Here is a 12,149-nt window from a genome sequence, read left to right on the forward strand (position 1 = left end):
CACCCCCAATTCCTGAGTCCAGATCCCACACAGTTGTTCAATGTCCTTTGTGACACTATCTCCTAATAAATGGCAGAGGGTACTGAACAATAGAGTACATGTGGACCGAAGTACTCTCCTCTCCACATCAGACTTCAAAAGATTATCAATAATGTAGTCTTTTTCTATATAAAGTCCCTAAGCTGAAAATAATGAAAGAAATACCTACCTGATAGTTCATATTTCTGGCTCAGCTGATCAAAAGACATCATGACCTCCCCCTCAAATAAGTCTCCCAAACAGGAGACTCCTCTAAAGCCAGAATCCATCGATCCCTGCCAAAATCCTGGCATTCACTTTGGGAGTAAAAAAAGTTTTATCTAAATTGCCCATGTTTTGTCGAATTATTCGCTGCGCTTTAACTGTGTTAAGGACAGATTTCTGAAACGCTCCATGACAGTCCTCATCTTGTCCATCAACAGTAAATTAATGAGGGGGCATTCTGCCTGGGAAGCCTTGATGTCCAGCCAAATTGACCTTGGGTCCTGACAACCCAATCAGTCACATAAGATAATAGGGAACTTAACTGATATTTCTTAAAACACCCCCATCACCTGTGGGAGCTGCAATTTGTCAACCTTAATCAGAGTTTACCTGTGATGCCACATAAGAGACCCAAACCAACTGTTAAGCCTCTGTTGCGCTCGCCTAGGTGGCATCAAAGGGAACATTTGAATGGGATATAATAAACGAGGAAGAACTTCATTGTAACCAGAGCTATTCTACCCAACCAGGATATCTGAAGAGCCTCCCAACACTGGAGGTCCTGTCTTATCTTCTCTAGCAACTGCACAAAATCAGCTTTGTATAATGGATCAAAGGCCGGAGCAATAAAAATGCCAAAATACAGGAACCTCCCTGTGACCACCCCGAAAGGTAATCGGATTCCACCCCCAAGATCGGGTACTCTGACAAGACCCCACCACAGGCCTGGCCTCCGACTTCATAACATTGATTTTATATCCTGAGAAAGAACCAAATATACTAATCATTTGCAGTAAATGGGGCACAGATGGTGTCGGGTTAGTTAGGAAAAGAAGAATGTTATCTTCTTAAGGGATGATTTTATGCACCCCAATCCCACCTTCAGAGCAACTATATTGGCATTCCTCTGGATAGCCTCTGCCAATGGCTCAATCACTAATGTAAACAGCAGCGGTGGAAGGGAGCACCCTTGTCGGCTGCCTAAACCAATAGTAAAATTGTCAGACCTTACGCCATTAGTGAGAACCACTGCCTTAGGGTCGCTATGTAATACTGCCTGGCGAAGACCCCCCCCCCCCCACTACAAGACCAAACCATTCCAGGACATAAAAGAGGTATGGCCATTCCACCCGGTCAAACACTTACCAAGCCCAGAATTGACCTCTGCTGGCACACCTGGACCATGTTCAGCTCTCTTTAATGTTGTTAGATGACTCTATGACTCTATGACCTGCAACGCTTAATAAAACCTGGCTGGTCCTCCTTTACAATGGAGGGCAATACCTTCTCCAACCTCAATGCCAGTATTTTCAACAAAATTTTGAAATCCATGTTTAATAGCGATACAAAGCACAATCCTCTGGGGCTTTCCCTCTCTTGAGAAAAGGGAGATATTATCTTCTATCAGAGAGGATGGGAGGCAGTACAAATTGTACGAATAATTGTACATGTCCAACATTGGCCCAGCCAACATGTTTATAAACTTCTTATGAAACTCACTCTGGAATCTATCTGGCCAGACGCTTTACCGCTCTGGAGCTTCCTCACCACCTCCTGTATCTCTTGGATTATCAGAGGGACATTCCAAAGGGACGCCTTTTCCCAAATTACACCTGGGAGGTCCAAGGTCTTAAAAAAGGACTCCGTCTTCCTAACCTGTTGGCACAGCCCTCTGACCGGTACAACTCAGAATAGAATCACCTAAATGCCGGCATTAATCTTTTTGGAATCGCAAGTGAGAGTATCAACACACTCTCTAATGGATGTGATAGATTTGGGGCACACTTCCTCCTGGCCAGATATGCCAGGTATTGACCCCGCTGACCACCATACTCAAATAACTTCTGTTTCACAAAGGAGATCTCCCTCTTTGCTGTTTGGGTGGGCGCGGAGTTCAGAGCAGCCCTGAGGGCTGTAATCCATTGTAATTTGGTCACAGACGGCGTGCCAAAGTATGCTGTCTCGGCTGCCTTCAACTGGGTCTCAAGCATACACTGGTGCTCTCCCCTCTGAAGCTTCCAGGTCGCCGAGTAAGAAATAATCAAACTCCTTGGCAATCTTCTAGAACACCGACGGATTACTGGCTGTACCTGAATTAATATCCAAAAAAAAATTTAAATTCCCTCAAAAAATAGTCAGTAAACTTACTGTCCTTTAGGAGGAAAGGATCTATGCTCCAATGCCACAAGACTGTCCCATTGCCTCTGGCCTTAACCTCCAGATACACTGCCGCATGGTCAGAAATGGCTATGTTCCCAATTCTACAGGACAGCACCGAAGCCAAAAAGGCCAGTGTCAATCCTAGTGTGGCACTTGTGTGGGTTAGAGAAGAAGGTAAAATCCCTACCATCAGGGTGAAGACATCTCCACAGTTCCACCAGTTGTCTGGTTTGCGGGGATATGCCTGTGAGACCCCTGAGGTCTACCTTGGGGTCCATAAGCAGGTTAAAGTCTCCCCCTATAATCATATGATGTGCTCCAAGGGCCATCAACCAGGAAAGTACATCCGTTAAACATTTGAGGGGTTGTGCCATGGGCAATATACATTCAAAATCCCATACTCCTCTCCATGTATTAAAGCTTTGAGGATCACAAGCTGCCCATATTCATCCTTAAATTAGTTCATCGGCTGAAATGGGAGATTTTTCTGGATAAGTATAGCTACCCCTCTGCTTTTAGAATTAAAGGATGAGAAAACACCTGGCTGAACCCTCTCTGCTGTAAATTTAAATGTTCCTTATCACCTAAATGTGTTTCTTGCAACATGACAATAGACAATAGACAATAGACAATAGACAATAGATGCAGGAGTAGGCCATTCTGCCCTTCGAGCCTGCACCGCCATTCAATATGATCATGGCTGATCATTCCTAATTAGTATCCTGTTCCAGCCTTATCTCCATACCCCTTGACTCCACTATCTTTAAGAGCTCTATCCAATTCTTTCTTAAAAGAATCCAGAGACTGGGCCTCCACTGCCCTCTGGGGCAGAGCATTCCACACAGCCACCACTCTCTGTGTGAAGTAGTTTCTCCTCATCTCTGTCCTAAATGGTCTACCCCGTATTTTTAAGTTGTGTCCTCTGGTTCGGCACTCCCCCATCAACGGAAATATGTTCCCTCCTGCCAGAGTGTCCAGTCCTTTCATAAGCCTATACGTTTCAATCAGATCCCCTCTCAGTCTTCTAAACTCAAAGGTATACAAGCCCAGTCGCTTCAGTCTTTCCGTGTAAGGCAATCCTGCCATTCCAGGAATTGACCTCGTGAACCTACGCTGCACTCCCTCAATAGCCAGAATGTCTTTCCTCAAATTTGGAGACCAGAACTGTACACAGTACTCCAGGTGTGGTCTCACCAGGGCCCTGTACAGCTGCAGAAGCACCTCTTTGCTTCTATACTCAATCCCTCTTGTTATGAAGGCCAGCATGCTATTAGCCTTCTTCACGACCTGCTGTACCTGCATGCTTGCCTTCATTGACTGGTGGACAAGAACACCCAGATCTCTCTGAACAGCCCCTTTACCTAATTTGATACCATTGAGGTAGTAATCTGCCTTCCTGTTCTTGCCACCAAAGTGGATAACCAGACATTTATCCACATTAAACTGCATCTGCCATGCATCTGCCCACTCACCTAACTTGTCCAGGTCACCCTGTAATCCCCTAACATCCTCATCACATTTCACCCTACCACCTAGCTTTGTGTCATCAGCAAATTTGCTAATGTTATTGCTGATACCATCTTCTATATCATTTACATATATTGTAAAAAGCTGCGGTCCCAGCACGGATCCCTGCGGTACCCCACTGGTCACTGCCTGCCCTTTCATTTCTAAGGCTCCAAAGTATCTTCTTTCTCTTAATCGGTGAATGACTCTCCTTAATATTCCAGGTGCACCATTTAAACGGACAATTAGCCATAGCTGTCCAAGACAGCCCATGACCGAGGGGAACAATCCTACTCATAGCGTGCTGATTGAAAGCAGTATAAGATTTGTATAAACTTAAGAATATAACTACAAAAACTGCCAAAGCAAAACTTTTTAAATCCTTCTACAATGAACCAACACATAAACAAATAAAAGGAGACTTGCCCCCTTGCCCACAGGGGGCATTCACACTATCCACTAATCCCTCCATGGCTCCTTCTAGCTGAAGCCATGCCCCAAACCCAGGCAAAACAAAGTAAAAATATACATGTATCTCATAACAAGAAAATTAGAAGTGTGCATTCAACCCATCCCACCCATACTTCAACCCCAGTCAGTACTGATAAGAAAGAAAACCCCAAAAACCACACCCCATCCCAGACCAAAATAGAGAAAAGGAAATAATAGAAAAAAGACAATGGGAGGGGAGAAAGAAGATAACAAAGGCCCCTTACATATTAAAAGAGAAAAAAAAAACACAGGTAAACAAGATAAACCATAGACAAAACAAAGAAACCACTATTGTCCATATTACTCAAACCAGCCAGTCTATTTTCAAGTGTCCAGGAAGTCTTTTGCCTTTCCTGATGAGTCAAATTTATACACAGATCCTCCGTGGCTGAAATGTAACACTATAAGATATCTTACACAGCTCTGAATATTCAAGTCTCTCAGCCTCTTCATTACCTCATCAAAGGCTTTCCTCTTGTGGATCACAGCCACAGAAAAGTCCTGGAAAAACATAATTTTTGATCCCTTATATATCAGGGCCTGTGGATCCTTCCCCAGTGCTCTGGAAACCTCCATCATTTGCTTATCTCTATAGAGCTGGAGTTACACTAGGACCGGGCGGAACCCACACCCAGCCTGCCTCGACATCCAGCCCCAAGAAGTGCAAGAGCCATTGCTCCATAAAGCTGACTAGCTGGCCTGCTTCCTCCTGTTGCAGCAGCCCAGTCAGATGAATGTTCCTCCAATGGCCTCAATTTTCAAGGTCGCAACCTGCCCAGCTAAGGCCTGTACCTGCCTGTCCAAGTCCTGGACCCGACCTGCCAAGGATTTTGCCACAGTCTCTGAAGCCGCGGTCTGTAGCTCTATCTGATCCACATGCTGCCCGAGACGCTGGATCTCCTGGTCATGTTTTTGTAGTATGGCCGAGATTGGTTCCAGCCTGGTCCAGGTCTCTTCCATCGCTGATTCAATCTCATCTCGGAGTTTCAGGATTTCTGATGAAGGGCTCCTGCCTGAAACGTCAATTCTCCTGTTCCTCGGATGCTGCCTGACCTGCTGAGCTTTTCCAACACCACTCTAATCAAGTCGACCAGAGTGTTTGCAGAGGCCGATGCTGCATCTGCAGGCAAGTCTGTTACTACAGGGGAGTACCCTGCTTGTTGTGATCCACGTGGATCTTTTTCCCCTAGTCATCTTCCCTGATTAACAAAACTAATACATAGCAATTCTGGGAATGTAAGATTTTTGATTTTTGCCATAATAGCTAAAAAAGGGAAGGTAAATGCACCACCTTTCCTGGGTGTGATGCAGAGCTCAGCATGGCAGACCTACTAGATCAACTTATCGCTTTAAAACAGTGAAAAGAGTGGAAATTAGAGAAACATGCAATTCTCCCTTCAAGAAACAAGTTAAGTGGTCAGGAATTTTTTAGTAAAATTGGTGGTTAATTGCTGTGCTGAATTCTCATATTCCATGTGACAAGTTAATTAATCCAAATATATTTTCCATGTAGATGTAATTGCTTATGATATGTGAATATATACATCTAGTAGTGATTCATATCTTTAATTCAGATCTGAGCTTAATGTAATTGAGCCTGGTAAAATACTGCAGGATAATGCTTAGAGCATGGAAGTATGTGTGCTGCTGCTTCTTTGACAAAGTCTATTTGTTCTAATTCCTGTTTTATCCCTGTAGTTAATGCCTTGGGATGGTATTGACTATGTAGTAGGGGTCTGAACAATTGTCGGGTCAGCCCTTAATCTGAGACTTGCCTTGTCTCAGCCCACTTCATGGTGAACAGGTTGGTTGACCTATCTGTTCTACTCCATCAGTAATTGGGATATAAGCATGATAAAATAATTCCACCCCTTTATTAACACTGTCCACATTACTGCATTGTAAAAGAGTATTGTTTCTCTCACAGTCTCCACCTTAGACTGTTCTCACAGAGCATTTGGCCTATGCTATGATTACATAATCAGTTGTATTATTGACTAATAGTAACCCCTTACTCCACAGTTAACCCATTTACAAAGAACAGTAATGGAACAGTAATGGTCTATGTGCAAATATCTTTGATTTTTCATTTGTTAGCTCATAAAAGTTACATTATTTTTGCTCTGGTCCATTTAAATTTCTCTCAAATGCAAATGGTTTTAATTCCACTACTCTATAAGGTCATTTAGACCTGCATTCTCTTTACGTATCTCGCATTTTCTGTGTAAACAGGTAACATTTGCATATGGATTGTCAGAGAACATTCCCCATGACCACCTCACTAAGCAGATGATTGAGAAACAATCTCAAAGAATTCATTTACCAGTAACCACTTCTAAGACAGCATAATTTTGATGATATATATTCACAATATAGAAATATAACTATAAATAAAAGTCAAGATTTACAAGGATTAGAGGATTTGAGTTATAGGGAGAGGTTGAATCGGCTGGGGTTGTTTTCCTTGGAGTGTTGGAGGCTGAGGGGTAACCTTATAGAGGTTAATAAGATCATGAGGGACATAGATAGGGTGAATAGTCAAGGTCTTTTTCCCAAGGTAGGTGAATCTAAAGTTAGAGGTCATAGTTTTGAAGTGAGAGGGGAAATATTTAGGAGGGACCTGAGGGGCAACTTTATCATGCAGAGAATGGTTTTTGTATGGAATGTGCTGCCAGAGGAGGTGGGTTCAATTGCAACATTTAAAAGGCATCTGAATGGGTATATGAATAGGAAGGGGTCAAAGGGATATGGGCCAAATGCTGGCAAATGGGACTAGATTAGTTTAGGATATCTGGTCAGCATGGACGAGTTGGACCGAAGGGTCGTTTCCAAGCTGTATAACGCTATGTTGTCCAAGATTAACTCAGTCAGTTTGCAATATTGGTGTCACATTTGAGATTAAAATGGGTTTCTGATATTATATTCATGCCATTACTAAAATCACCTATTTCCACTTCTGTAACATTGTCCAACTTTAACCCTGTTTTAACTCCTCTGTTGCTGAAACTCTCATGAATGTCTTTGTCCCTCTCCATAACTATTCCAATTCACTTCTGGCATGTCTTTTGCAGTCCACCCTGTGTAAACTTGAGGTCATCCAGAAGTCTGTGGCCCGTATCTTAACTTAGAGCAAATTCAATTCCCCATCGCTCTTGTGCTCACTGACCTACATTAGCTCCTGGTAAAGCAACAAATAATTTTTAAAATTTCATCCTTGTTTTTGAATCCCATTGTGACTTTAGGTTTCTGCCTCTTCTACACACTCCTCAGAGAAATCTGATTTCCGCAAACTCTCACTTTTTGTTCAGCTCCAATTTAAATTGCTCTATCACGTGTCATGTCGATACTAAGAAGCAGGAGTTGGTCCAACTCGTTCATGCCTTGAAAAACATTAAGGTAGATTAATCGCCCAGGCCTGATGGGATCTATCCCGGGATACTAAGGGAGACAAGGGAGGAGAATGCTGAGGCCTTGACAGAAACCTTTGCATCTTCCTTAACCACAGGAGAAGTCCCAGAAGACTAGCCAATAGCCAATGTTGCTCCTTTGTTTAAGAAGGACAACAGAGGATTATAAACTGATGGACTTTACATCAGTGGGAGGGAAATTGTCGGAGAAAATTTTTAGGGACAGGATTTATTCATGTTTGGAAAAGAATAGACTTACTTGAGGGAGTCAAGATAGCTTTGTGTGGGGGAAGGCTTTTCTCACAATTTTGATTGTGTTTTTTGAAGATGGGAGGAAGGTGATTGATGAGTTTATTACAGTTGATATTGTCTATGGACTTTACTAAATCATTTGGCAAAGCGTCGTTGTAGGCCGGTCCAGAAGATTAACTCACGTGGAATCCCTGGTGAATTGGTAAGTTAGATACAAAAATTGGCTTTGTTACAGAAGATGGAGGGTAGTTGTGTAAGAGTGTTTTTCTGATGGGAGATCACTGATGAATGGTGTTCTGCTGGGATCAGTGCTGGGACTTCTGTTGTTTATAATGTATATAAATGTTTTGGATGAAGGTAGGTGGTCAGATTAGTAAGTTCGGAGGCAACATGGAAACTAGTGGAGTTAAAGAAAGTAAGAAAGGTCATCAAAGGATACAACAGAATTAGATCAGTTGGAAAGTTGGACAAAGAAATGGCAGATGGAGTTTAATCTGGACAAATTTGAGGTGATGTGTTTTTGGACGTAAATGCAAGAGGAACATATGCAGTAAATGGTATACAGAGGGATCTTGGGATGGAGGTCCATCACATCCTGAAAGTGAAGTTGTGATAAAGAAGGAGTACGGCATGCTTGCCTTCACTGGGTGGGGCATCAAGTGTGAAAATTAACAAATCATCTTGCAGCTGTATCAAATGTAGTTAGGCCACATTTGGAGTATTATGTGCAGTTCTGGCCACTGCACTGTATTAAAGATGTGGAAGATTTGGAGAGGGTGCAAAAGAGGTTTACCAGGATGTTACCTGGATTGGCGTGTATTAGCTTATAAGGAGAGGTTGGACGAACGTGGTTGTTTTTGTTGGAGTGTTGGAGGCTGAGGGGTGACCTGATCGAAACATAAAAAATTATGAGTGGCATGGATAGGATGGCTGGATGGAAACATTTTCCCTTGTTAATTATACGAGAGAGCATAGGTATAAGGTGAGAGGGGGAAAATTTAAAGGAGATGTGCAAGCTAAGTTTTTTTATACAAAATATGGTAAGTTCCCAGAGCAGGCTGCCAGGGGAGGTGATAGAAACAGATGGATGGCAGTGCCATCTAGACAGACACATGAATAAAGCATTACAGACTATGTGCAGGATTTGTGAGAAGATTTGTAGCTCGGGTGCTCGTTGTTGTGGTTCTGTTCGCCGAGCTGGGAATTTGTGTTGCAGACGTTTCATCCCTTGTCTAGGTGACATCCTCAGTGTTTGGGAGCCTCCTGTGAAGCGCTTCTGTGATTTTTCCTCCAGTATTTATAGTGGGTTTGTCTCTGCCGCTTCCGGTTGTCGGTTCCAGCTGTCCGCTGCAGTGGCCGGTATATTGGGTCCAGGTCGATGTGCTTATTGATTGAATCTGTGGATGAGTGCCATGCCTCTAGGAATTCCCTGGCTGTTCTCTGTTTGGCTTGTCCTATAATGGTAGTGTTGTCCCAGTCGAACTCATGGAGCTTGTCATCTGCGTGTGTGACTACTAAGGATAGCTGGTCGTGTTGTTTCGTGGCTATGCAATCCCATGCAAAGAGTGCACAAAACACTACATAGGACAACATGAGCAAAACCAATGTAGTGTACAAAATCCCATGCAAGGACTGCACAAAACACTACATCGGACAAACAGGAAGACAGCTAACGATCCGCATCCATGAACACCAACTAGCCATGAAACGACACGACCAGCTATCCTTAGTAGCCACACATGCAGATGGCAAGCAACATGAATTCGACTGGGACAACACTACTATTATAGGACAAGCCAAACAGAGAACAGCCAGGGAATTCCTAGAGGCATGGCACTCATCCACAGATTCAATCAATAAGCACATCGACCTGGACCCAATATACCAACCACTGCAAGGGACAGCTGGAACTGACAACCGGAAGCGGCAGAGACAAACCACTATAAATGCCGGAGGAAAGATCACAGAAGCGCTTCACAGGAGGCTCCCAAGCACTGAGGATGTCACCTAGACAGGGGACGAAACGAAACGCAACACAAATTCCCAGCTCAGCGAACAGAACCACAACTATGTGCAGGGAGATGGGATTAGTTTACAATGGCATCATGATCAACACAGACATGATAGGCCAAAGTGCCAGTTCCTGTATTGTACTGTTCTATGTTCGATGGATCGTTGTCTAGGTCCCAGCAATGCTCTTAAATTTTCTCCTTCTACCTCTTTGTCCCTTGCTTTTCTCCTGTCAGACACTCCTTAAAAACAAACATCAAGCTTTGTATCACCTGAACCAATGTGTCCTTGTGGCTTGGTATCATGCTTTGTTTTGTAATATTCTTGTAAAGAAGCATTTCATTAATGCCACTCCTCCAATATGATTTTCTGTTTCATAGAAGCCAATGTTGGAATCACCTGGTGTAAATGAAGCTGAGCCATGTGTGGCTGAGCTGTGTTCTAAATATCGTCAGATCCTGGAACAGATCAAAATAAAGGATGCCCAGCTCCGTGCTATTCAGTGGGAAAACAAGGAGCTATTAACAAAGGTATGAAGTACTAATGATTGTGACAGAAATGTTCTTCAATGGAAAGATAAAGTTACTACAGGTCTGGAAATTTAAGTTGACATTCAGTGTAATACTGAGGGAGTGCTGCATACTGTATTTTGGATAAATGCAAAATACTGCATTTGTTGGAAATCTGAAATTTAAAAAAGCAGAAAATGGATGTGAGTTTGCTCGCTGAGCACCAAAAAAGCTTCACCAGAGACTCACTGATGATGTTACCTCATATGGTGATGAAACATCTGAAAATAAACCTTACAGCTCAACGAGCAAACTTACATCCAGAACCTCAACCTGACCTAAAACTCTTCTCAAAACTGGCTGAAGCAGAAAATGCTGGAAAACTTCAACAGGTCTGCCAGTACCTGTGGAGAGAGGTCAGCTTTAATGCTTTGGGTCTGAGATGGCTCTTCTTCAGAACTGGTTTTGATTCAGACTCAAAACATTCAGTCAGTTTTTCTCTCCATAGATGCTGCCAGACCTGCTGAGTTTCTCCAGCCTTTTCTGTTCTTACTTGCACTATGAATGTTAAACTGAGGCCTCATTTATTTGAGAGTAAAAGATACCATGCTATTTCTTATATTGTATGAGGACCATTCTCCCCTCAACAAATATCACCAAAAAATAATATTTTAACTGTTCATTACTACTTAAAGAATTTTGTTTGTGCAACATGTCTGCTTCAACTCAGCTGTCATCATTCTTTAACGTAATTGCTTTTCTGTTTTGCATTTTTCTATTCCTAGCTAATTTACTGCTGGTCTACTGTGTGAACTAAATACATTATACTATAATAGGTTTATAAGTGAAAGCTTGGAAAAAGTACTATGTGACCATTTGTCATGTTAATATATGTTATTGTAAAATACTTGTGAATACAGTGACCATAATCTGTATCTAGACACAAAAATATTAGGCCAATTACGAATATCATATTTGCTCACATTCTTGTAATTGGAGACTGTTTTCTAAATATGCAGGCATTGGTAACAGTCTTGTCTGCTCCCAGTTTGTAGAGGAACTGATGTTGGATTGGGGTGGAAAAAGTTAAATCATGCAACACCAGATTGTAGTCCAACAGGTTTGTTTGGAAGGTATTCTCATGCGTGTCTCTGTTTGGATTGTCCTAGAATGGAGATGTTGTCCCAGTCAAAGTGGTGTCTTTCCTCATCTGTATGTAAAGACCACAAACCCACCGACACATTAAAACAGTAGCTAGTGAACTTGAAAGACCCTATACAGACAACAAACAAAACTAATGTCATTTACAAAATACCTTGCAAGAATTGTAACAAACACTACATTGGACAAACAAGCAGCAAACTAACTACCAGGATGCATGAACATTAACTAGCCAAAAAAAGGCATGACGCACTCTCACTAGTATTTTTACATACAGATGAGGAAGGACACCACTTCAACTGAGAAGTGGCAAATGGAATTTAATTTAGATAAATGCGAGGTGTTGCATTTTGGGAAAGCAAATCTTAGCAGGACTTATACACTTAATGGTAAGGTCCTAGGGAGTGTT

General features: G+C 42.4%; 1 protein-coding gene across 1 annotated transcript in view; it reads left to right on the plus strand.

The window, feature by feature from the left end:
* LOC140482679 (coiled-coil domain-containing protein 68-like) overlaps positions 1 to 12,149 on the plus strand; it is a 67,499-nt gene that overhangs the window by 13,868 nt on the left and 41,482 nt on the right. The window contains exon 4 of the mRNA XM_072580193.1: positions 10,451 to 10,600. Within this exon, the coding sequence (XP_072436294.1) occupies positions 10,451 to 10,600 (150 nt within the window). The remainder of the gene's footprint in view (positions 1 to 10,450; positions 10,601 to 12,149) is intronic.

The sequence above is a fragment of the Chiloscyllium punctatum genome, chromosome 1, assembly GCF_047496795.1.
Source record: "Chiloscyllium punctatum isolate Juve2018m chromosome 1, sChiPun1.3, whole genome shotgun sequence".
Classification (NCBI taxonomy): domain Eukaryota; kingdom Metazoa; phylum Chordata; class Chondrichthyes; order Orectolobiformes; family Hemiscylliidae; genus Chiloscyllium; species Chiloscyllium punctatum.